Raw genomic sequence first — 21737 nt, forward strand, 5'->3', positions numbered from 1 at the left:
GAAAAAGCAACATTCAGAGAACAAAGAGACCACAGGGAAATATAAAATATGATAGCATAATGGAAGAATAGAAGGGTTGAAAGGAAAACCTGAGGAAATTTCTCTTTTAGCAAGTCAAATGACAAAAAAGAATGGAAAATAAAAGAAAAAAGACAAGAAAAATTAGAGGACTGTTTTAGAAGGTCCAACATCTGTGTAAAAGGAATCCAAGACAGAACAGAGAAAATCAAATGGACAAAATTAAATAATTATAGACAAAGTATCAGAACTTTGGAAGGACATACATTTCCATTGAAAGAGAACCCGCTGAGTGCCCCACACAATGGATACAATGGGAACATCATTGTAAAATGTAAAACTTCTGGAGGCAAATAAGTGATCCTACAAATTCCCAGCATGGAAAAAAATGGTTTCAAATAAAGGATCAGTAATTAGAATGACATGAAGAAGACAGTTAATGAATGCCTTCTTCCTGAGGGAAAATGATTTGCAACCTAAAATTCCATATCCAATTAAAGTATTAATTGTCTGTGGCTAGTGTGAGGGTAAAATATTTTTTTAGCATGCAAGGTCTTCTGACATACACTTTCCAACACACAAAGTCTTAAACAATTACTTTTTCACTAGCATTTTTCTCATGAAGCTACTGGAAGGCATGTCTCCTCCTCCAAAAGGGGGTAAGCTAAGAGAATAAAATAGATGAGACCCATGAAATAGAGTCCGAAGAGAGGTGAAGGACATCACCAAGATGACGGCATAAGGCTCCTATGATGAGAGCAGTGCAGCAAGCACATAGAGACATGGGACTACTTTGGAACAAGTCAGAAGGCTGAGAAAGAAAAAGGCAGCCCCTGATATCCAGGAACAGAACTGGTACTCATACACAGGCCTTGATATTCTCCGGTTGAACATAAACAATTGCCGAGAACATAAACTTCAACAAAGCCACTCTGTAATCATGATGGATCAAGACAAAAACAAGGCCACTCCATAAGTGTATTTGAACACAGACAAAAACATGAACATGATCCAAGCCACAAAACACCATACATTCTCCATGTACAGCTTTGTTTAACAATCATAGCTTTAGCCTCCATCTAATCTTTTCTTTTTCTAAGTAAAATTGAAGATACTTGACCACAGAATTACTCTCATTTCCTGAGAACATCCAAATTCAGGGCAAAGTCCCATTTCTTTAAACCATTCCTCAAGTCACATGACACAAATCCTGTATGTCCTTTCTAATACCCTCTATTGAGACTCCCTACAATTCTCCATGGTGTGTGTTTTCCCTTGCTGCAATGTGTAATAAACTCAGCTCATTCAACTACTGGTATATTCCTGTTAGTCTTTGGCTAGAGGTCATTGATGAGGCTTAGCAGAGACTTCTTCAAGAAGAGTAAATGAATAGGCCATCAAATGTGTTTTAACATACTGAGAGGAAATTTATATAATTGGAGAAGAATTTGGGATTGAACTAATAAGCACACCAAAAACTATAAAAGTGTAAAAACAGGATGTTTATAAATTCCTGGGAACAAAAAATTTTTTAAGGAAGGGTAATCATATAATATCACATGGCTCAGGCAGGAATAGCCTTTATATATTCATAATAATGTGAATACCAAATTCTGAACTAATCAAAATTATATGAGAATACTGTGTATACAGAGGAACAAGAAATGTATGTGTGGTGAACAGGGGTCTAAAGAGGGCTGAATCCTCATCTTTTATAGTGATAAATACAAAGATCAAGTCTATAAGTGAAAACTCAAGTAGCAGCATCATAAGCATGTTACTTGGGGTATGAAGATATACCAGAAGAATTGGCTGAAGAAACTGCACTTGATTAGGAAGATGACTTGATTAGGAATGGGAAATACATGGACAATCTTTCTTTTTATGCCTGGGGCAGACATCACCAATCAACTACAGAGCTCCTATCTAACACGTCAGCACTGGGCCTCAGAATCCTTTGCAATATTGGGCTGGGCACAGTGGCCCACGCCTGTAATCCCAGCACTTTGGGAGGCCAAGGCGGGTGGATCACCTGAGGTCAGGAGTTCGAGACTAGCCTGGCCAACATGGTAACACCCCATCTCTACTAAAAATATAAAAACTAGCCAGGCGTGGTGGTAGGTACATGTAATCCTAGCTACTCGGGAGGCTGAGGCAGGAGAATTGCTTGAACCCAGGAGACAGAAGTTGCAGTGAACTGAGATGGTGCCACTGTACTTCAGCCTTGGCGACAGAGTGAGACTCTGTTTCAAAAAAAAAACAAAAAGAATCCTTTGCAATATCATCACTATAGGGAGCTACCCCCAAATGGAGGGAGCTGGCATTTGAGATGAAACTTATTTGCTTTTATAGTATGATCTTTAAGATTCCTCTTGGTTCCTTCATTCTGTGATTATGTGAATTAAGGATCCATTGAATGTCTTAAGCAGATGAGTGACACATGAATGTGCCACTTAAGAATATAAATTTGTTAGCAAAATGGAAGAAAAATTGGACATGAAAGGAGCTGGACCTAAGGAAACAGCTGGTGTACAGGTGCAGTCATTCAGGTAATGTAGAGTGGGTACTGAGAGGCATTTCCAGGGTTCATCAGTAGGGTCTGATGATGATGCCATCTTCTCCATAGGAATCAAATAGCCATATTCACAGTCTCATCCTGACTATCATTTACTTTAGCCTTTCAAAGAGTTCATATGTATAAAGGAAGGATGGCAATATTTACTGAGTATCTTCTCTGTACCACACATTTTCCCATTTGTAATCACTCATTTTTTGCAATAATCCCAGTTCAAAGGTTTGGAAACAACATAGGAAGGAATTCAATGGATCTAGAATCTGAACTTGACTCTGCCTGACTCAAAGGTGAAGCTCTCCTCAGTACAGCATGTTGTTATCATTGCCTTGAACACTGAAATGAGTCATGAAGAGAGAAAAATGCAGAACCACTTTTAAATCAGAGCAAAGGGAGATGGAATTGCTAGAAAACTACAATTAAAGAAAAATGATAGTATATAGAAAGTGTTGTAATCACTTGGTAAGATGACTTTGTCATTGTCACCATTTTGGACATGATCTTATGTTTAGAAAGCGAATAACTTTACAGACTCACGATATTCTAACCCCTACAATATGATGGTGAGTGTCAGAGCAAAATCCCAGGAATCATGGTTTTATTTATTTTCAATGCCAAGTGGAAGTCAATCAGAGCCGTGTTTAAATGCAGAGGTACACTGTAATGTGTGAGATTACATGAGAGTATGATGCTTTTGCTTAAGGAATTCCAGTTTGTCATGCCAATGCACATAGTCATTAAAAGCTCTGATGGTTTTGCCTAATCCCAGCAAAGTCTCTCTGCCGATAGCAGGCAAATCTTCCACATGCCCAGGCCTAGACTTGGCAAATGTCTCAGGGAGGCAAAAGGCCACCTGTTTCTGCTCACCAGGAAGTGATGATGACTTTGTGGAATTTACTTCCTATTTGCATATGTCTCTTAAAAATATATGATTTTTAGTTTATTGATTTTTTTCTGGCTGTCAGCAGAGACCACGGTCCGTCACAACATTTTCTATTTTAACTAGAAGTGGAACTAGTAGGATTACATTGTGTATTATGTTTATATGTCCCTTCTATGGTACTTAATCTAGATTTTCTGGCAGAAGTGAACCTAAGTCTGTTTTGTGTGTATAGTCTTTTAGAACCAATCTTGTGATTTTTACCAATGTATAACCCTTTTTGAGCTAAGAACTATTAATTTATGAGACAAATTATTTCTTCTATTTAGGTTACCTTACTCTTCAATATGAAGAAGAATGCTTTGATGGCTCAGCATTAGAAACATATTGAATGGATTAACTTTACTTACTACCATAACTACCAAAATTGTTATTAAAGGCAATTGTACATTTTATCCCATTGTTTAAAGAAATCTTACTGAACAGTTATTTGATCAATAAACAGGAATTGTTTTATTAGTACAAGCAACACTTGCTGGTTTTAAGAGCCTCCTACTCATCACATTGAAGTTTACATTAGTACTTTGAATGGACATTATACCTGCTGTCTACTATAAATCTTACTATGACTGAGGTGGGGTGGCCACAGGGTCTGTGTTTGCCCAAAGTTCCAATTTAACATCCTAACATGCTATGCTTTGGGCTAAGATGGAGTAGCTCGTAGTAAACCAATGCTTCCAACAAGAATAACTTGGGAAGTTGGAATAAAAATATGTTTGAGGGCATGAGAGTTGCAAAGGTAAGCCAGAGTTAAAATCATCAAAGGTATTAGTGCTGTCTTGGAAGGAGTAAAAATATAAATAATTTATATTGGACTCTAGTAAGTCAAAGATGACTGTTGTAATCTTCAGGGTAACCACCCGAAGAATAGAAACATAATGTAAAACTAACAGATGCATATCTAAAACAAAGATAGCAGAACAATATGAAATGTTGATTAATCCCAAGGAAGGAAATATGGGAGAGAAAATGGAACATAAAGCAGATGGGACACAGAGAAAGCAAAAGTAATATCACAGAATAAGGTCAAATATATCCACAATTACATTAAATATTAATTTTTAGACTAAATACAAGAATTAAAAGGCAGAATTTATCAGACTAGATTTTGAAAAGTATGTGCTGTGTATATGAGACACACCAAAATAAGGATACAGAGTGACAGTAAATAGGGCTGGGCGCAGTGGCTCGCACTTGTAATCCCAGCACTTTGGGGAGGCAAAGGCAGATAGATCACTTGAGGTCAGGAGTTTGAGACCTGCCTGGCCAACATAGTGAAAGCCCGTCTCTACTAAAAATACAAAAATTAGCCGGGTATGGTGGCACATGCCTGTAATCCCAGCTTCCTGGGAGGCTGAGGTATGAGAATTGCTTAAACCCGGGAGGTGGAGGTTGCAGTGAGCTGAGACGGTGCCTGCACTCCAGCCTGGGCAGCAAAGCAAGACTGTCTCCAAAAAGGAAAAACAAAATGAAAGTAAATAATAGCATGCAGACTCTAACAGGCCAAAAGATAGTGTAACTGATATTATTATACTAAGATCAGACAAAATAATCTTTTAAGGCAAAAGGTGCTACTACAGTTAAAGAGATTTCAGAGTGATACAAATAAATCTACCTGTTGGAACTGCAATAAAATGATTAAATAAGAAGTGTTTATATCATAAATATACTATGTATAACAGTTACATAAAATAATATTTATAAAAACACATATATAGTAGAACATACATGTTTTATTTGTTTTGCAAAAGACTATAAAAGTACATTTTGCCTCACTGATACAGAAAACTTCCTTTTTTTGTTTGAGATGGAGTCTGGCTCTGTCATCCAGGCTGCAGTGCAGTGGTGCACTCTCAGCTCACTGCAACCTCCGCCTCCCGGGTTCAAGTGATTTTCCCGCCTCGGCCTCCCAAGTAGCTAGGATCATGGGCGTGTACCACCACACCCAGCCAATTTTTGTATTTTTAGTAGAGACAGGGTTTCACCATGTTGGCCAGGCTGGTCTTGAACTCCTGACCTCAGTGATCCGCCCACCTCAGCCTCCCAAAGTGCTGAGATTACAGGCAGCAGCCACCGCCCCCGGCCAGAAAACTTCTGGAAGATTTTAAGTGCCATCTGACAGCAAGACCAAGTCCAAGTCCTAGCTGTTTGTAACTCTTATAACCCTAACCAATTGTTTCACACATGTTCCTTAAGGTTGGTCTTTCAGTTAGGACAGGCTAAGTTATGCCACAGAAATAACCCCCAAATATCATGGCTTCGAACTACCAAAGCTATTTCCTACAAAGCCTGTGGGCAATCAAGAGGACTCTGAGACCACTGTTGGCTCAGCATTCCCGGCTGCTCCCATTTTACAGCACCTGCACGGCGTCATGCACTTCCACAATTACCACAGGAGAGGGAAAAACAGCTAGAGGGTCTCACATTGGCAACTAGATGTAATAGGCTGGAAGTGATATGTGTCACTTTTGTCTACAGTCCTCTGGCCAGAATGAGTTATATGACCCTGCTCAACCGCAAAGGGTGCAAGGAAGTATAAACTTTCTATGTGCCCAGGAGGAGAGGAGAACTAGGCATAGGTTAGGATCAGAGGTGTCTACCACAGCTGGAAACTCCTGTTCACATTTCTGAGGTCATGACCCTCCATAAGTTTCTGGAGCAATGATAGTCCTGAAGAGAATCAGAAAGGTTTCTATATACCTAGCTGCTTCATCTCAGAGGCTGACCCCTTTTTCACTCAAGGAAGGCTCTAGCACAAGGCTGCAGCCCTCTCAAGCATCCTCTGCCCTTTCAGTGGTGCTTGGTCATTTACCACAGGGAGTGCCCTCTGAGACAGGAGAGAACCAGGGGCAACAGGACCCCTCACTTGGGAACACAGAGGCAGGTAACAGTTGTCTTGAGCATCTTCTGACTGGAATACCTCCGACCCTGCACAGAAATAGCCAGGAGCCTGGCACTGGGTTCTGGATTGCCCTTGGCTAGTTGGAAGTGCAGGCTGCTGATCATCTATATCCACATAAATCGACCTAGTCCTTCACTGTTATAGTCTGCCATAACACCATGCTGGATCTGACACTTTCAAATGGTGAAAATAATGATCCACTTGGCCCCACTCTGCAGTGAACCCTCTAGCTCTTCTAGAACTGGATGACCCAGTCACTTCCGCAGGTCAGGCTGATGGACAACTGATCCAAACAAGACATTTCCCTAATCTTGGGTTAGCAAAATGAGATTACAAAACATTATAGGACTATAGATTTCATAATAGGCTTGATGCATTTGAAAATTACCTTTTCTCTGTTACTTGTATTTTCTTCTTCTCTATTGGCAGCAAAAACAGCTTCCTAAAATATTTTTACTTCAAAAGTTAGCACCGAGCTTAAAAATCAGATGATAGTTTACAGCCCTCACCTCTAATAGAAGCCTTTGATGCATTGCTTGAGTTTGCGTAAGTGCATCCCAGGACACTTTCAAGAGCAGTTCCATCTTTCTTAAATTGCGAAAATCCCGTTCTTTCTCTCTTTGCTTACGAGAAAGTTCATCATGGTAGTTCTGCTTGTCAATGAGACTGTTGCGTAAATTCAGATCCAATATCCCTCTGTTCCAGGTAAAGGAAGATGAAAGTGATTTGTTATCAGCTGTCCTAAATGTGTTTCAAAACTTATCAAGACAGCATGTTGAATATTGGCTCCCAATCTCTTCTGGCAAAGACCTAAAAACAGAACTACCATTCGACCCAGCAATCCTATTACTGGGTATATACTCAAAGGAATATAAACTGTTCTATCATAAAGACACATGCACACATTTGCTCATCACAGTGCTATTCACAATAGCAAAGACATAGAACCAACCTAAATGTCCATCAATGGTAGACTAGTTAAAGAAAATGTGGTACATATGTCACGGAGTATTATGCAGCCATAAAAAAGAATGAGATCATATCCTTTGCAGGAATGTAGATTGAGTTGGAGGTCATTATCCTTAGCAAACCAGTGCAGGGACAGAAAACCAAATATTACAGGTTCTCACTTATAAGTGGGAGCAAAATGATGAGGATACATGGACACATAAGAGGAACAACACACACTGGAGCCTTTCGAAGGGTGGAGGGTGTGAGGAGGGAGGGAGAGAATCAGGAAAAATAGCTAATAGGTACTAGGCTTAATACCTGGATGACAAAATAATCTGTACAACAACCCATGACACAAGTTTACCTATAACAAACCTGTATGTGTAACCTTGAATTTAAAATAAAAGTTTAATAAAAGACAGCATGCTCGGTATATACATACACAGCTATTCTCCTATTGGAATCATAAATTGTAAATAATGCCAAAGGCAACTAGGTTTGTGAGTTGGTATCATTTAGAACTGCAGTCTTATAACCCTCACCCCCCAAAAAATAACAGATTAGCAGATAGAAGCCTCCAGTTTCCTTGAAATTCTACTTAAAAGCAGGACATAGGCTGGGCGAGGTGGCTCACGTCTGTAATCCCAGCACTCTGGGAGGCCAAAGCGGGAAATCATGAGGTCAAGAGATCGAGACCACCTGGCCAACATGGTGAAACCCTGTCTCTACTAAAAAAAAAAAAAAAAAAAAAAAAAATTAGCCAGGCATGGTGGTGCGCACCTGTAGTCCCAACTACTTGGGAGGCTGAGGCAGGAGAATCACTTGAACCCAGGAGGTGGAGCTTTCAGTGAGCTGAGATTGCACCACTGCATTCCAGCCTGGGCAAGACTCCATCTCAAAAAAAAAAAAAAAAAAAAAAAAAGCAGGACATAAAACTCTCCTAGGGAATTACACCATGAAATTACTTCTATTAGAAAAAAGTCAAGATGGCCTAAGAAATGTCATTCATTTGTTGGCAAAATCCCTGAAGTAAACATAACATACTCCAGTCATATAATTTTCCAAAGGCACATTCAGAAACTTACAACATATAGCAGATTTTGTCCTGAAAATTTGGTAACAGAAAATTGAGAAAATGTATGAGTAAAGTATCAAAAAATACTTCAAAGTGCTTTATCTGATAATATATTAATGGTAAAAGTTGACTTAAAATTATTTAAAAATATTAATGACTCAACACCAAAGTAAGATTATGTTTTGAATTCTCAAGTATAAATTGAAGAAAAATTTAAATGACAGAACATAACGTACATAAATATAACTAACCTTTCAGTTAATGAAGTTGCTTCATTCTCTCTGGCTAATTCCAATAGCTTGACCAATTGGTTATGTTCTCGTTCTTTGATTTCAAGTAAGGCTCGTTTGCCTTCAACTTCCTTTATTACATTTTCCTTCTCTTCCACTATAGCACTAACCTTGTTTTCAACTTTCTTTAGGGAGTCATTTAGGTTTTTGACTTCTTGTTCCAAGAGAATTTTTTTCTTTTCCATTTCTCTGTAGGGGATACACACACATTTGCCTTATTTTGAGGCCATGCTGGCCTTACCTATTCTTGCTTTCTAACCAGGCAGCAGAAGAGATAATCATAAATTTAATGATCTCAGCAGTGGGTAAACACCACAGATGGGTGGGACTTGGAGGGTATCTCCACTGAGTTCCACGGAAGGCAGGAATTTGCCCAGCCTCCCTACTTTCTCTGCAGATCCCAATTTGCTACCATCTCCTGTGATTCAGCCCCCATCCTGACCAGCCTCCTGGAATTGATCTGAGTTTCTCAACTTTGGTGTTGGTGAGCTTAGTTTTTAGAACAGTTACTAGTGCCTGCCTAATTTTTCCCTTTCCTCTTAAGATTAGTCACCAGAGTAGTCATATTGTTTTTCCAGAATTTTTGTATCTTCACTTAAAATCTTTTATCTTTTTTGGTTCCTCTAAACACTGAGAATTTCCTCAATGACCTCTGCCTCCAAATCTACTCTGAACATCTGAGGGGTGTTACACACATGAATGGGTGGCAAAGTTGGGAGTTACTATTATTTGGTCTTTGGGCTGCTGCCTGGCTGATATACTTCTAGACCATGAAATTCTAACCAGTTCACATAATCTATCCCATGTACAGCCCTGTTAAAGTCAATTGAATTCCTCCATAAAAATATGATTTATAAATTGGCAACAGAATCTTGACCCATAATTAAGCCATAAATATTATGAATGATAGTAATTTGGTACATTACTTTCTTTTAAAGAACTTGATATAAACAACCTAGACAACCTAGACAAAAGTAGACAATTCTAAAATTATCATAGTAATTTAACATGTCAGTGGTTAGTACTCTCGTTTCAGTGTGCACACATAACTTGGACTGGGAGGGATTCAAAGTAAAAATATTGAATCATACACTTTTTTGCGTGTTATTTTTTCTATCTCTTTTCCAATTTGTACTGGAATGGTTTGATGGTGGGCCACTTCATCCTAGCAAAGAAATGAAATCATGTTAAATTATGTGGTTTTCGACTAGAAGCAATTAAGACAAGAAAATTAAATATGAGGGAGAAAGGAACTACGATATGTAGATACTTACCATCTGCCCTGTGTGCTTGAATTATCCCATTTAATACTCACAATGACCTTGTGAGATAGCTGTATTTGTTATCATTTTGAAGAGGAGGTAACTGAGTGTAGCAAATACTGTTGGTCTTCTGCCCAGATTCCCTTTATGGAGGTACAGATGGTCCTCTACATACAATACAGTTACATCCCAATAAACCCATTGTAAGTTGAAACTATCTTAAGTTGAAAATGTATTTAATACACCTAACCTACTGAAATCATAGCTTAGCCTAGCCTACATTCTCAGGACACTTTTATTAGTCTATAATCCACCTAATACAAAGCTTATTATATAATAAAGTGTTGAGTGCCACACAGTAAATACATGTAACTTATTGAATACTGTACAATAAATGTATTTTATTCAATGCTGAAAGTGAAAAATGGAATGGTTGCACGGCTACTTGAAGCATGGTTTCTACTAAATGCATACTGCTTTCACACTACTGTAAAGTAGAAAAATCATAAGCTGAACCATCATTAAGCCAGGGCCCATCTGCCCACCCACCCCTCAGATGCTGCAAGGGTGACTGCTAATGGTTCATGCTTAATTTCCTCTCCATCAGATTGTCACTGGCTGAGCAGAGCTGCCTTGTGAAGGAATGGGAGCCAGGGGGTGGAGGGAGGAGGGGAGCAAGCTGCAACCAATGACTAACCGATGTGGTGATCTAATAGACACCCCCCACCACCACCTCTGGGTGCAACAGCCTCCACGATGTAACTTATGACTCCGTGAGTTCTCCATAGGATCAGGCTGAGACTAGAGTTCTCCTGAAGCAGCTGTATTCTGGCCCATCTTCTTCCCCAGCTCTATCCTGCTTCCCTCCATCTCCTATAGGATTCTCCTTAGAGCTCTCCTTCCATTAGTAGTTGTCTTAGGCTCTGTTTCTGGGGAGCCCTGCCTAAGACTCATGCTACAAGAACTTAAATAAGTTTCCCGAAGTCACACAGCTAGTAAGTGGCAAGGCCAAGCTCAGAAGCTAAGTTTGTCAAATACCACACCTCCCACTATGCTCTGTGGATTCACGGGAGGTTCAGTTGAAGTCTCAAGAGTCTTATGTACACAGCAAGGGCTATAGACAAGCGCCTTCCTGCCCAAGGATGTCATTGAACTTTGGAGCCAGGGGTAACACACATGCAGGGAGGTTGAATCCGTCACTGCAGTATGGTGGGTGAGACATTTCTCTGTGGGATCTTGCTCAGTCCTGGGGCAGATCACATTTTGTGGGGCTGAAACTTGTACCATCTGGAGGGCCCTCATTAAGAAAAAGAGTAAAAATTACAAATGCTAACTTAGATACAGCATCTCGGAAGAGGTTCATGCAAGTGAGGGGCCTGAACTTAAGCTTCACTGGGTTCCTGTTAAATCCATCTCTGCTAGGGTCCTGTGCTCTGGACAGCAGCTGGGCACATCTTGGCTGACTGCTCTAGGACTGTTATAGAAAAATAGGTCAAAGTGTATCACCATTATCCCCTAGGCCAATGAGTTTCAGATGTTGTTTTTAAAACAGCCCTAGGTTAAACTGTTTTGAGAGTTATTTATATGTCTTTCAAAGTAAAATGAATTTTAATTCATTATCTCCTAAAACATAAATACAGGCCTCTCATCCCTTTTATAGTGAGAGGAAGTGGAATGCAATCAAACAGACAAGGATAAGGTAATACAAATATATGTGAGAGGTTAGGACATTTGGTTGTTTTGTGTGTGTGTGTGTGTGTGTGTGTGTGTGTGTATGTACGTGTTTTTGCTGTTGTTGTTTTTGAGACAGAGTCTCACTCTATCACCTAGGCTGGAGTGCAGTGGTGCGATCTCAGCTCACTGCAATCTCCACCTCCCGGGTTCAAGCAATTCTCCTGCCTCAGCCTCCCGAGTAGCTAGGATTACAGGCATCCACCATCACACACCCGGCTAATTTTTGTATTTTTAGTAGAGACGAGGTTTCACCATGTTCGCCAGGCTGGTCTCAAACTCCTTCCCTCAGGTAATCCACCCGCCTTGGCCTCACAAAGTGCTGGGATTATAGGTGTGAGCCACTGCACCTGGCCATGGTTGTTCTTCAAGGAAACAATTGTTTGTGACACTCGTTTCTAATGTCCAAAAATGTTTGGTGAGGTCAGGAGAGACCTTTTCACAGGGTGACACTCCAAACGAGAGTGATACTCCCAAACACCCTAAGGTCTTTTGTGAATTCCCAGAGCCTAGATTTAGTTTGATAGGAACAATCGCAATACAGACATTTCAGTTTGTGAGACACTACCCCTCTTTATCCAACCTGCTGGTTACTCTTGATACCCACACACTTTTATATCCATGCAAGGCACAATGTTTAAGTATCAACGGCAAGTAGCACACCTTTAAGACGACCTGATGTTCTAACAATTCTTCTAGTTCCTTCTGCTCCTTTAGTAACTGCTTTTGTTTAGATGCCAAATCTTCTCGTAAATTTTTAATTTCTAATTTCTTCTGCATTATTTCTTTACGTAATTCTTCAGTGCTTTCTCTCAATATTTTCATCTTCTTCTCCATTTCCTTTAAAAGTCATGAGATGATTAGGTTATATAGTCTGAACAAACATTTATCTACCTAAAAACTGAATTAAAACTAATTTCACTCACCATTTTGATTATATTTGTTTTGAGGTTCATGAATGATTTCTCACAAAGTTAAATGATTTCTCACAAAGCTAAATGCAACTTATGATTGCCAACATCTTTAACAAAGGCATGATAATGATACTGCATATATAATTAAACACGTTAGATTTGAATTCTTTTTTTATTAGTGCTCTTTTCTATCCTCCTACTTTAAAAACGCTTCATTTTACATGTTAATTTTTATTTCATATCAAGAAGCGTGAAAAAAAAGGTACAGTCTGTTTTCTAGTAGCTTTGTGATCTGACAAAAATCAGATGCAAATAATCTTTGAATATCTGACTTATGGTTAACCTGAGTCACATGGGAATTAAAGATAAAGGTGCTCATATTTGGATACCCAACACTTTGCACTCCTTAATCCCCCACTTTCTTATTGATATTACTTCTCTAGCTCATGCACATTATCCCCAAATACCATCTACCCTAGAATCATCGAAGATCTTTGTCTCATGTCTGATTACCCGTGGAGTGTTTGACTTATGGGAGAGAAGCCTTCTCACACTCAGAAGGTCTATAGTTACTGTTACTAATGACTCAGTGCTGAGCCTATTTAGCCTGCCCTGGGCTTTCTGTATAGCTTCCTCCTCCCACTGCTGCTGGGTGAGAGCATCATTGGTGATCCTAGGATCTGAATGAAATTTCAAAATGTTTTTCCCATAAAATCTCTGTTGTAAATGATGGTTTGGCATACTTATTTAGAATTAATAGTATTTTACTCTATGCTAAACAGGTTTTTTGTGAGCTGGCCTTGGAATTAAACCACCACCAACACACTTTTGGATTATCAGAAGGTGGAAGGAGTGCCAAGTATGGTGATCATTCTATTTACTTTCTATAATAGATTGTAAAAAGTGGCCACAAATTCCTCCTGTCTCCAGGGTATGCATGTCCCTTTGCATTGTCTTGATCATTCTTCCCATTAAGAGGTAGGGCCAACTTGATTCTAGACTTGGTCATGTTATAATACTTGCATTGGCCAATGGGACATCACGAAAAATGGTTTTAGCAGAGGCCCAAAAAGGTCTTACATATTGGAGTTTGCTCCTTCTTGAGGCTGGAAACCCTTCCATCATCATGTGACCAACTAGTGACATGTGACCTTAGACCAAGTAGCCTGCCAAATGGCTGGTATATGAATGGAGCTATCCTAGTTTACCCAGCCCCAATTTGGCCAGCTAAGACCAGAAGAATTCAGAACTGTGAAAAATACGAAATGGTTGTTGTTTTAAGCCACTAAGTTCTGGGATGGTTTGTTAGGCAGGAATAGACAAGTGATACATTTTCTTTGTAAAAATGTATTGTAATAACCTGAGATGTTCAGAGAGCTATGACCGTAATAGCTACAGCAAAATTATATTTTTAGTGTCAACCACAGAATCTTTTTTTCTTCTGGAAACAAAGCAGACATTGTCCAACTAAATACAGCCTAAATTAGATGCCAAGTTGCTAAGGTCTATAATAGGCATCACTTATATTTACTCCAGAAGTTATGTAGCTAGTCTTTTCAGCCTCATTCACAGTTAAGACTTTAGAATCTTTAAAATGTTTCAGGCTATGGTTGTTGTGATAAACATTAATATTTATAAAAAGGGATGATTGAATCCAGCTGTATTTAAGAAACTCTATATCATCTAAGACTTACTCCTGGCTTTGGTATCTTCTCAAATTCTTTTACTATGATGATTTTTTCTTCCTTTAAGCTGCAAAAAAAAAAAAAAAAAAAAAAAAATCAAGTTTGAAAAAGTACAAAGAAATAAGTTCTTTCTATAAAAAGTACAAAGAAATAAGTTCTTTCTGTAATAACAACTTTCTATCTTCTCATTCCAGAATGCCATTCCCATGCTTGTCTGCCAGGCAACCTGGTGTCCATTCTTTATGATGGTTTTCCTGAATCACAGGTGCACTGGGGTGCTTCCTCCTCCCCAGGACTCCCACAACTTTGTAAACACACACTCACTTAGAGGAATTACCTCAGCACATTATAAATGTTGGGGACCATGGGCCTACCCCTGGGACACAGGGTCTTTCCCAGCAGGCTCTGGGCTCTTTCTTCTTTATGTTACTTGGAATGGGCTAGTGCCTGCCTGATTCCTACTACAGCCTCCTAGTTGATCTCCTACTTTGCCTGCCTCCACCTTAGCCCATTAAAGTCAATTCTCCACCCACACCACAGTGATTTTTTAACATGTAAATAGATCACCTCGCTTCCCTGTTTGGTAAATTCCCATCACACCTGGACCAAAATTTGAACTCCTTTCCCACATCTACATGGCCCTGCCTCATCTGCCTCTCTAGTCTCACAGCCTGCCACTCTCTGGCACCAGTCACACTGGCTTTCTCGCCAAGCTTGTTTCTACCTCAGGGCCTTTGCCCTATCTGATCCCTCCAGCGGGTATGCTCTCACCACAGGTCTTTGCATAGCTCACTTCTTGCTTCATGCAGACCTGTACCGATATCACCTTCTCATAGAGGTGCCTGGCCATCTAAAACAGTACCAACAGTCCTCAAACTCTTTCCTCATTTTGCTTTACTTTTCTATATAGTATTCATCATGACCTGACATTGTGTTACACATTTCCCCACTAGAAAACCTAGCTCCCAATTTACCACTGCATCATCGTCTTAACAAGTGCTTGCATATAGTTGCCATCCAGTAAAAATTAATATGAATAAATGGAACAACTGAAATTAGTTTTGTTCCTATCTTCATTATTTAAAATAATGTATGTGCTGAATGAGATACGGGCATGCATATGCAAATAGATCGTCACTCAGAATGACCTGTTGCACCACATTCTTCTACATCGATTGCAGAAAACCCTCACAGAAATCACAGAAGGGAAGAGTCCATAGTTGTTCAAAGGTGTGAAGAAGGGTTATTTGAAGAGCTCAGTTTCAGTTTTGTGTGACAATTGCATTCCTGAGGTATAATAAATGCTAGAGCCAGAGGAAACTTCAGAGATCCAGATGTGATAGGGACATGGATACACAAAACACTAAATGAATATTTCAGGTGAAGGGCAGATTTAGACCAGGAGCCAAGTCTAAGTGGTTATTAGATATGGGTACTTGAGGACAACTATTTTTACTTTTGTTTCCACTACAAGCTATTAAAACTGTGACATGAACTCATAAGCAGTCCAGGTGGGCACACCTTGTCTACACTTCTATCCTGTCACTTCTATCCTGACCCATTGCCATGTGTTTGCTGCACCATTTTCCCTTCCTGGACACACAGGGTGACTATATTTCACAATCTCCCTTGCATTTGAATTGGGGCCATTGGACTAATTTGCCCAAGGAAGGTGAGTGGATGTAACAAATGTCTTCCCCAGCCATGTTGAACTTGGAAGGCACATGCTCCAGCTGGCAAAGCTTAGGATAGAGGTGGCTGCATGACTTGCACTGGACTGTGCTATGAGCCAGAAACAAAATTTCATTCAGTTCTTCCGTTGAGATTTTAAGATTTGTTCTTACTGCATAGCCTAGTTGCAGCCTAACTTCTCCTTTTCTTATTCCGTATACCGTTTCCACGGTGCCAGTTACAGTGATGAGTTAAACATCCTTATTTCCAGTTCGGAATTTCCATGGAGCTCCAAATTTTTATGTTCAGTTTCTTACTGGGCAATTCCAGTTGTGTATATCAAAGGCCCCTCAAATTAAAACTCATTATCTTCCCACCTGAAACCTACTGTTTTTCTATTCCTTCTTTTGGTAATGGCATTTCAATTCACTTGATTTTCAAAATTATAAATATGAGCATCATTCTTGAAACCTGTTTCTTGCTTCTTTCAAGATTTTGTCTTCATTTTTAAGTTTCAAGTTTTACTGTGATGCATTTGGAACATATTTCTTTGAGTTTACCCTGTTTGGGGCTCATTGAGCTTTTTGAATCTATGGGTTTTTCTTTCACCAAACTTGGGGAGTTTTCAGCCATTACTACTTCAAATTCTTTTCATAATCATACACCTTCTCTTTCTGCAACTCCAGTGACATGAATTAGATGTTTTGCTGTTGGCTCATGGATGCCTATAGATCTGTTGTTATTTTTGTTTGTTTGAGATGGAGTCTCGCTCTGTCACCCAGGCTGGAGTGCAGTGCAGTGGCATGATCTTGGCTCGCTGCAACCTCCACCCTCGTGGGTTCCAGCAATTCTCCTGCCTCAGCCTCCCAGGTAGCTGGGACTATAGGCGCGTGCCACCATGCCCAGCTAATATTTGTATTTTTAGTAAAGACAGGGTTTCTCCATGTTAGCTAGCCTCGTTTCGAACTCCTGACCTCAGGTGATCTGCCTGCCTCGGCCTCCCAAAGGGCTGAGATTACAGGCGTGAGCCACCGCACCCAGCCATGGATCTGTTCATTTTTATTCAATTTTTTTTTCTCTGTTCAGATCGGACAATTTTTATTTATCTTCAAATTTACTGACATCTGTGTGAGAGAAAGAGCACGAGAGCAAGCGAGCAAAAGGACTTTTTAATTCTCTTGAGAATCACAGCTCCAAAGGTTCCCTTTCCCCAGTATTTTGGCTCCTGTGGGCTCCCATCACATATGACTCTGCCACTGCTGCCTCAGTGTTGCCTGAAAGCTGAGGTATGAGAGAGTGGAGAGGAATTAAAAGCAAAACAGGGGTCTGGACTCTCTCTGAGCATCATGAGTTCCTTGCTTGTTCCTCGAGCAAGAATTAAAGGGCTCTTCCTGGAGCTCTCTCTCTCCAGATCAGTGTTCGTCTCTGGATTTCATGCAGGTTAGCATTCAGGTTAGGGGATACCAGAGGGGAAAAAATAATAAATTAACCACAGCTCAATGCTACTTTTAATCCTGACCTTCTTCCCCAACCTGCCTGTCATGATTTACTTTTCAGAGTCCTCAAATAGATGCTCATGCATTCCACTCGATTTTATTGTTGTGTTAGTGGGAGAGACAGGATGAAGTGGCCTTACTCCATCTTACCTGGAATCACAGCCCATGAGATGATGTTTAAGATCATAGGACTGGATGGGATGGATCACTTCGGGATAAATTGTAGATAGAAACAGGAAGAGAACTAAGGACTGAATTCTGGGATTTCAAAATTTAGAAATCCAGAAAATGAGAGACTAGTAAAGGAAAAGCAAAATATTTCTGGTTTCCATTCCTGTATGTAAGGAGCTTAAAGGCTCCACTCTATCTTAACAGGTAAAAAACTGAACAAACTGAAAAATCAACAACTCTTCTCATATCCATAAGAGAAGTGAGGTCACACACAGGGCAAACTACTCTCCCCAAAATTAGAGACACAGAAAGTGAATACAGAGAATCCCAACTTACTGGAGTAGACACCCACAAGCAGAAACTTGGGCAGGAACCAGTGCTGGGTAGAAAAATCTAAATTGTAATTGATGAATTGCTGGAGGTTTGGCGTGGACATGTCTGAGAGTAAAAATCCCCAGTGGGACACAGTTTTGTGAGTTTTACCTCCAGGAGCTTAACCAGGTCTTCTCAGTGAGTATCAGAAAAATCTCCTTGTGTTCCAGCAGGGGAGGGAAACAGAAATACTTTGACATGCCAGAGTATTCTGCTCTTTTTAACAGGCCTGCCCTGAGCAACTATAATTAACCTGCTGGAGTTTGACCAGAGTCTAACTGACCTAGGGAAGTGAAATACCCAACTCCAGCTGGCTGTAGCCTTCCACATGGAGAAAGGGAAATACCTGATTCCAGCCCACTCTAGCCATCCTGTCTTTCCTAAGGGGGTTGGAGGGTGGTGGGAAATATTGATGAAGTTCACAGTTCAGAGTCACAGACTCACTAGAAGACTGAGACCTAATCATAGCACCATAAAATGCTCCCCTCCCTCCACACCTTACCACCATGTTCCTGCAGTCCTCTTTAAAGCAGTTCCTTTTATCCAGTACATCATGTCTGGCTATCAAGAAAAAAACTGCAAGGCACACTAAAAGGCAAAAAACATAGTCTGAAGAGACAGAGCAAGCATCAGAACCAGATATGGCAAGGATGTGTGAATTACCAGGAATTTAAAACAACATGACGCATACGCTAAGAACGCTAACAGATAAACTTAATCACAAAATGGGCAGTGTAAGTAGAGAGATGGAAATTCTAAGAAATAACAAAGAAATACTCAGCCAGGAGTGGTGGTTCATGCCTGTAATCCCAGCACTTTGGGAGGCCGAGGCGGGCAGATAACTTGAGGTCAGGAGTTCAAGACCAGCCTGGCCAAAATGGTGAAATAATCCCATCTACAAAAAATACAAAAATTATCTGGGCATGTTGGCGGCCGCCTGTAATCCCAGCTACTCAGGAGGCTGATGCAGGAGAATCTCTTGAACCCGGGAGGCAGAGGTTGCAGTGAGCCGAGATTGTGCCACTGAACTCCAGCCTGGGCGATGGAGTGAGACTCTGTCTCAAAAACAATCAACAACAACAACAACAAACAAAAAAAAAAAAAAAAGAAAAGAAAAAAAGAAAAAGAAAAGAACTACTAGAGATCAAAAGCACTGTATCAGAAATGAAGAATGCCTGTAACAGGCTTACTAACAGAATGAACTTGGCTGAGGAAGGAATCTCTTAGCTTGAAGATATCTTACTAGACACTACCCAAACTAAAAAGCAAAAAAAAAAAAAAAAAAAAGAATAACAAAAAAAAAACAAAAAAATCAAAAACTCTGGGACAACTACAAAAGGCATACATACTCATAACAAGAATACCAGGAGAAGAAAGAAAGGAACACAAGAAATTCCTTCAAGTTAATGCAGGAAAATAAACTACAGATCCAGGAAGCTCAAAGAACATTTAGGCATACCATATGTAAATTACAGAAAGTCAACGATAATGAAAATTCCTGAGAGAAGTTAGAGGAAAAACACTCTTACCTATGGAGGAACAAAGAATTACATCCAATTTCTCCTCAGAAGCCATACATGCAAGAAGACAGTAGAGTGAAATATTTAAAGTATTGAGAGAAAAAACTACCAACCTAAAGCTCTGTACCTTGTGAAATTATTCTCCAAAGTAAAGGAGAAATAAAGACTTTCTCAGATAAAAATTGAGGACATTTGTTTGTCAATAGACTGCTTTGCCAGAAATGTTAAAGGAAGCCCTTTAGAGGGAAGGAAAATTACGTAGGTCAGAAACTCAGTTCTATACAAATGAAGCGCATTAGAGATGGAATCAGTGAAGGGAAAAGAAAAGCTTTTGTCTTATTTTTGAGATAACAGATAACACTGTTCAAATTTGTAACAGCAGCAATGTATTCAATTACATATGCATATATATTTATGTATGCCCATGTATAAGCGAAATAACAGCAATGATACAAAGGATAGGAAGGAAGAATAGGACTATTTTGTTAAAAAGTACTTGAAGTGGTATAGTGTTATTTGAAAATGGTCTTAGATTAGTAAATATATATTGCAAACTCCATGGCAACCACTTAAAGTAAAAAAAGATGTACAACTGATATACTAAGAAAGGACAGAAAATTGAATTACATTAAATGCTTAGTTAAAACCACAAAAGGCATAAAAAGAGGGAACAAAAACAGGAATGAAGAACAAGCACAACAAATAGAGAACAGTAAAAATATGGTGGAAGATACTAACCCAACCACAACAGTAATCATGTTAAATGTCAGTTAAAAGATTGTCACAATGGATCCAAAAAGAAAAAAAAAAAAAGACCTAAATTATATGCTGTGTCTGCCAATAATCCAGTTTAAATATAAAGACCCATATACATTAAAAGTAAATGGATAAAGATATGCCATACTACCCTTACAAAAAGATGAGTCACTAAATTAATTTCAGACAGAACAGACTTCAGAACGAGAAAAGTTATCAGAGACAAAGAGAGGCTTTATATAATGATAAAAGAGTCAATTCTTCAAGAAGACTTTTTTTTTTTTTAGCAGAGTCTTGCTCTGTTGCCAGGCTGGAGTGCAGTGGTACAATCTCGACTTACTGCAACCTCTGCCTCCTGGGTTCAAGCGAATCTCCTGCCTCAGCCTCCCGAGTAGTTGGGATTACAGGTGTGCACCACCACACCCAGCTAATTTTTGTATTTTTAGTAGAGACGGGGTTTTACCATGTTGGCCAGGATGGTCTCGATCTGTTGACCTCGTGATCTGCCTGCCTTGGCCTTTCAAAGTGCTGGGATTACAGGTGAGAGCCACAGCGCCTGGCCAATGAATTCTTAATGTATATACACCTAACAACAGAACATCAAAATACATGAGGCAAAACTGATAGAAGTGCAAGGAGAAGTGGATGAATCCACTCTCACAGTTGGAGACTTCAACATCCCTCTATCAAAAGTGCACAGATGCAGAAGTCAGAAGATCAGTTAAGGACATAGTCAAACTCAATAAGCCCATCAATCAATTGGATATACTTGGCATCTCTAGAAAGAAATGTCAGCTTTTCTAAAAGCCAGTAATCATTGTAAATTGAGATTAACAAACAAAAGAAATAAAAACATTAGAAAGTATAGACAGTGAATGGGACCACATGGTTTTGTTCACTTATTCATGAGAAAATACAAAAAAGTTTATATTTTTAACTAATAAGATGACATGATGCTAGAATGACATTTTGGAAACTTTCAAATAGCTTGAATGTTCTAAAACAAAATGAGTTTGATATAATTGCATATTTCTTCCAATAACCGTATTTTGAACTGTTTTATCAACTAGATTTCCTGAAGAAATCTAAGAGAAATATTTTTCATTTTTCTTGCTTTCTGCATTTAATGGCTAACTATTAAGTGCCAAAGAAGTCATATGGTTTTCCAATATAGAAAGATTTTGAAGTTTCTATTGATCACACTTGAAAAATCATATGAAATAATAGAATACACAGACAATTATGTCCACTGGTTATATCAGATAAGCAGATCCCAAATAAGCAGATCCTAGACCTAGTCCATAGATCTAGGAAAATGAGCTAAAAGCACATGCACACCAGGTTTTCTCATTTGTATGCATTCAAGGGATACAAGTGCAGTTTTGTTACATGGATATATTGCAGTATGGTG

General features: G+C 39.4%; 1 protein-coding gene across 11 annotated transcripts in view; it reads right to left on the reverse strand.

Annotated features, from left to right (window-relative positions):
• Nucleotides 1-21737, reverse strand: part of CCDC146 (coiled-coil domain containing 146) — a 135826-nt gene that overhangs the window by 24589 nt on the left and 89500 nt on the right. For all 11 annotated transcript variants that reach the window (XM_023192539.2, XM_023192537.2, XM_023192536.3 and 8 more), the window contains 5 exons: nucleotides 14350-14407; nucleotides 12405-12581; nucleotides 9840-9913; nucleotides 8710-8937; nucleotides 6942-7128 (listed from right to left, as the gene is read on the reverse strand). In XM_023192539.2, coding sequence (XP_023048307.1) covers nucleotides 6942-7128; nucleotides 8710-8937; nucleotides 9840-9913; nucleotides 12405-12578 — 663 coding nt within the window. In that variant the 5' untranslated portion in view covers nucleotides 12579-12581; nucleotides 14350-14407. The remainder of the gene's footprint in view (nucleotides 1-6941; nucleotides 7129-8709; nucleotides 8938-9839; nucleotides 9914-12404; nucleotides 12582-14349; nucleotides 14408-21737) is intronic.

This window comes from Piliocolobus tephrosceles, chromosome 8 (assembly GCF_002776525.5).
Source record: "Piliocolobus tephrosceles isolate RC106 chromosome 8, ASM277652v3, whole genome shotgun sequence".
Taxonomy (NCBI): domain Eukaryota; kingdom Metazoa; phylum Chordata; class Mammalia; order Primates; family Cercopithecidae; genus Piliocolobus; species Piliocolobus tephrosceles.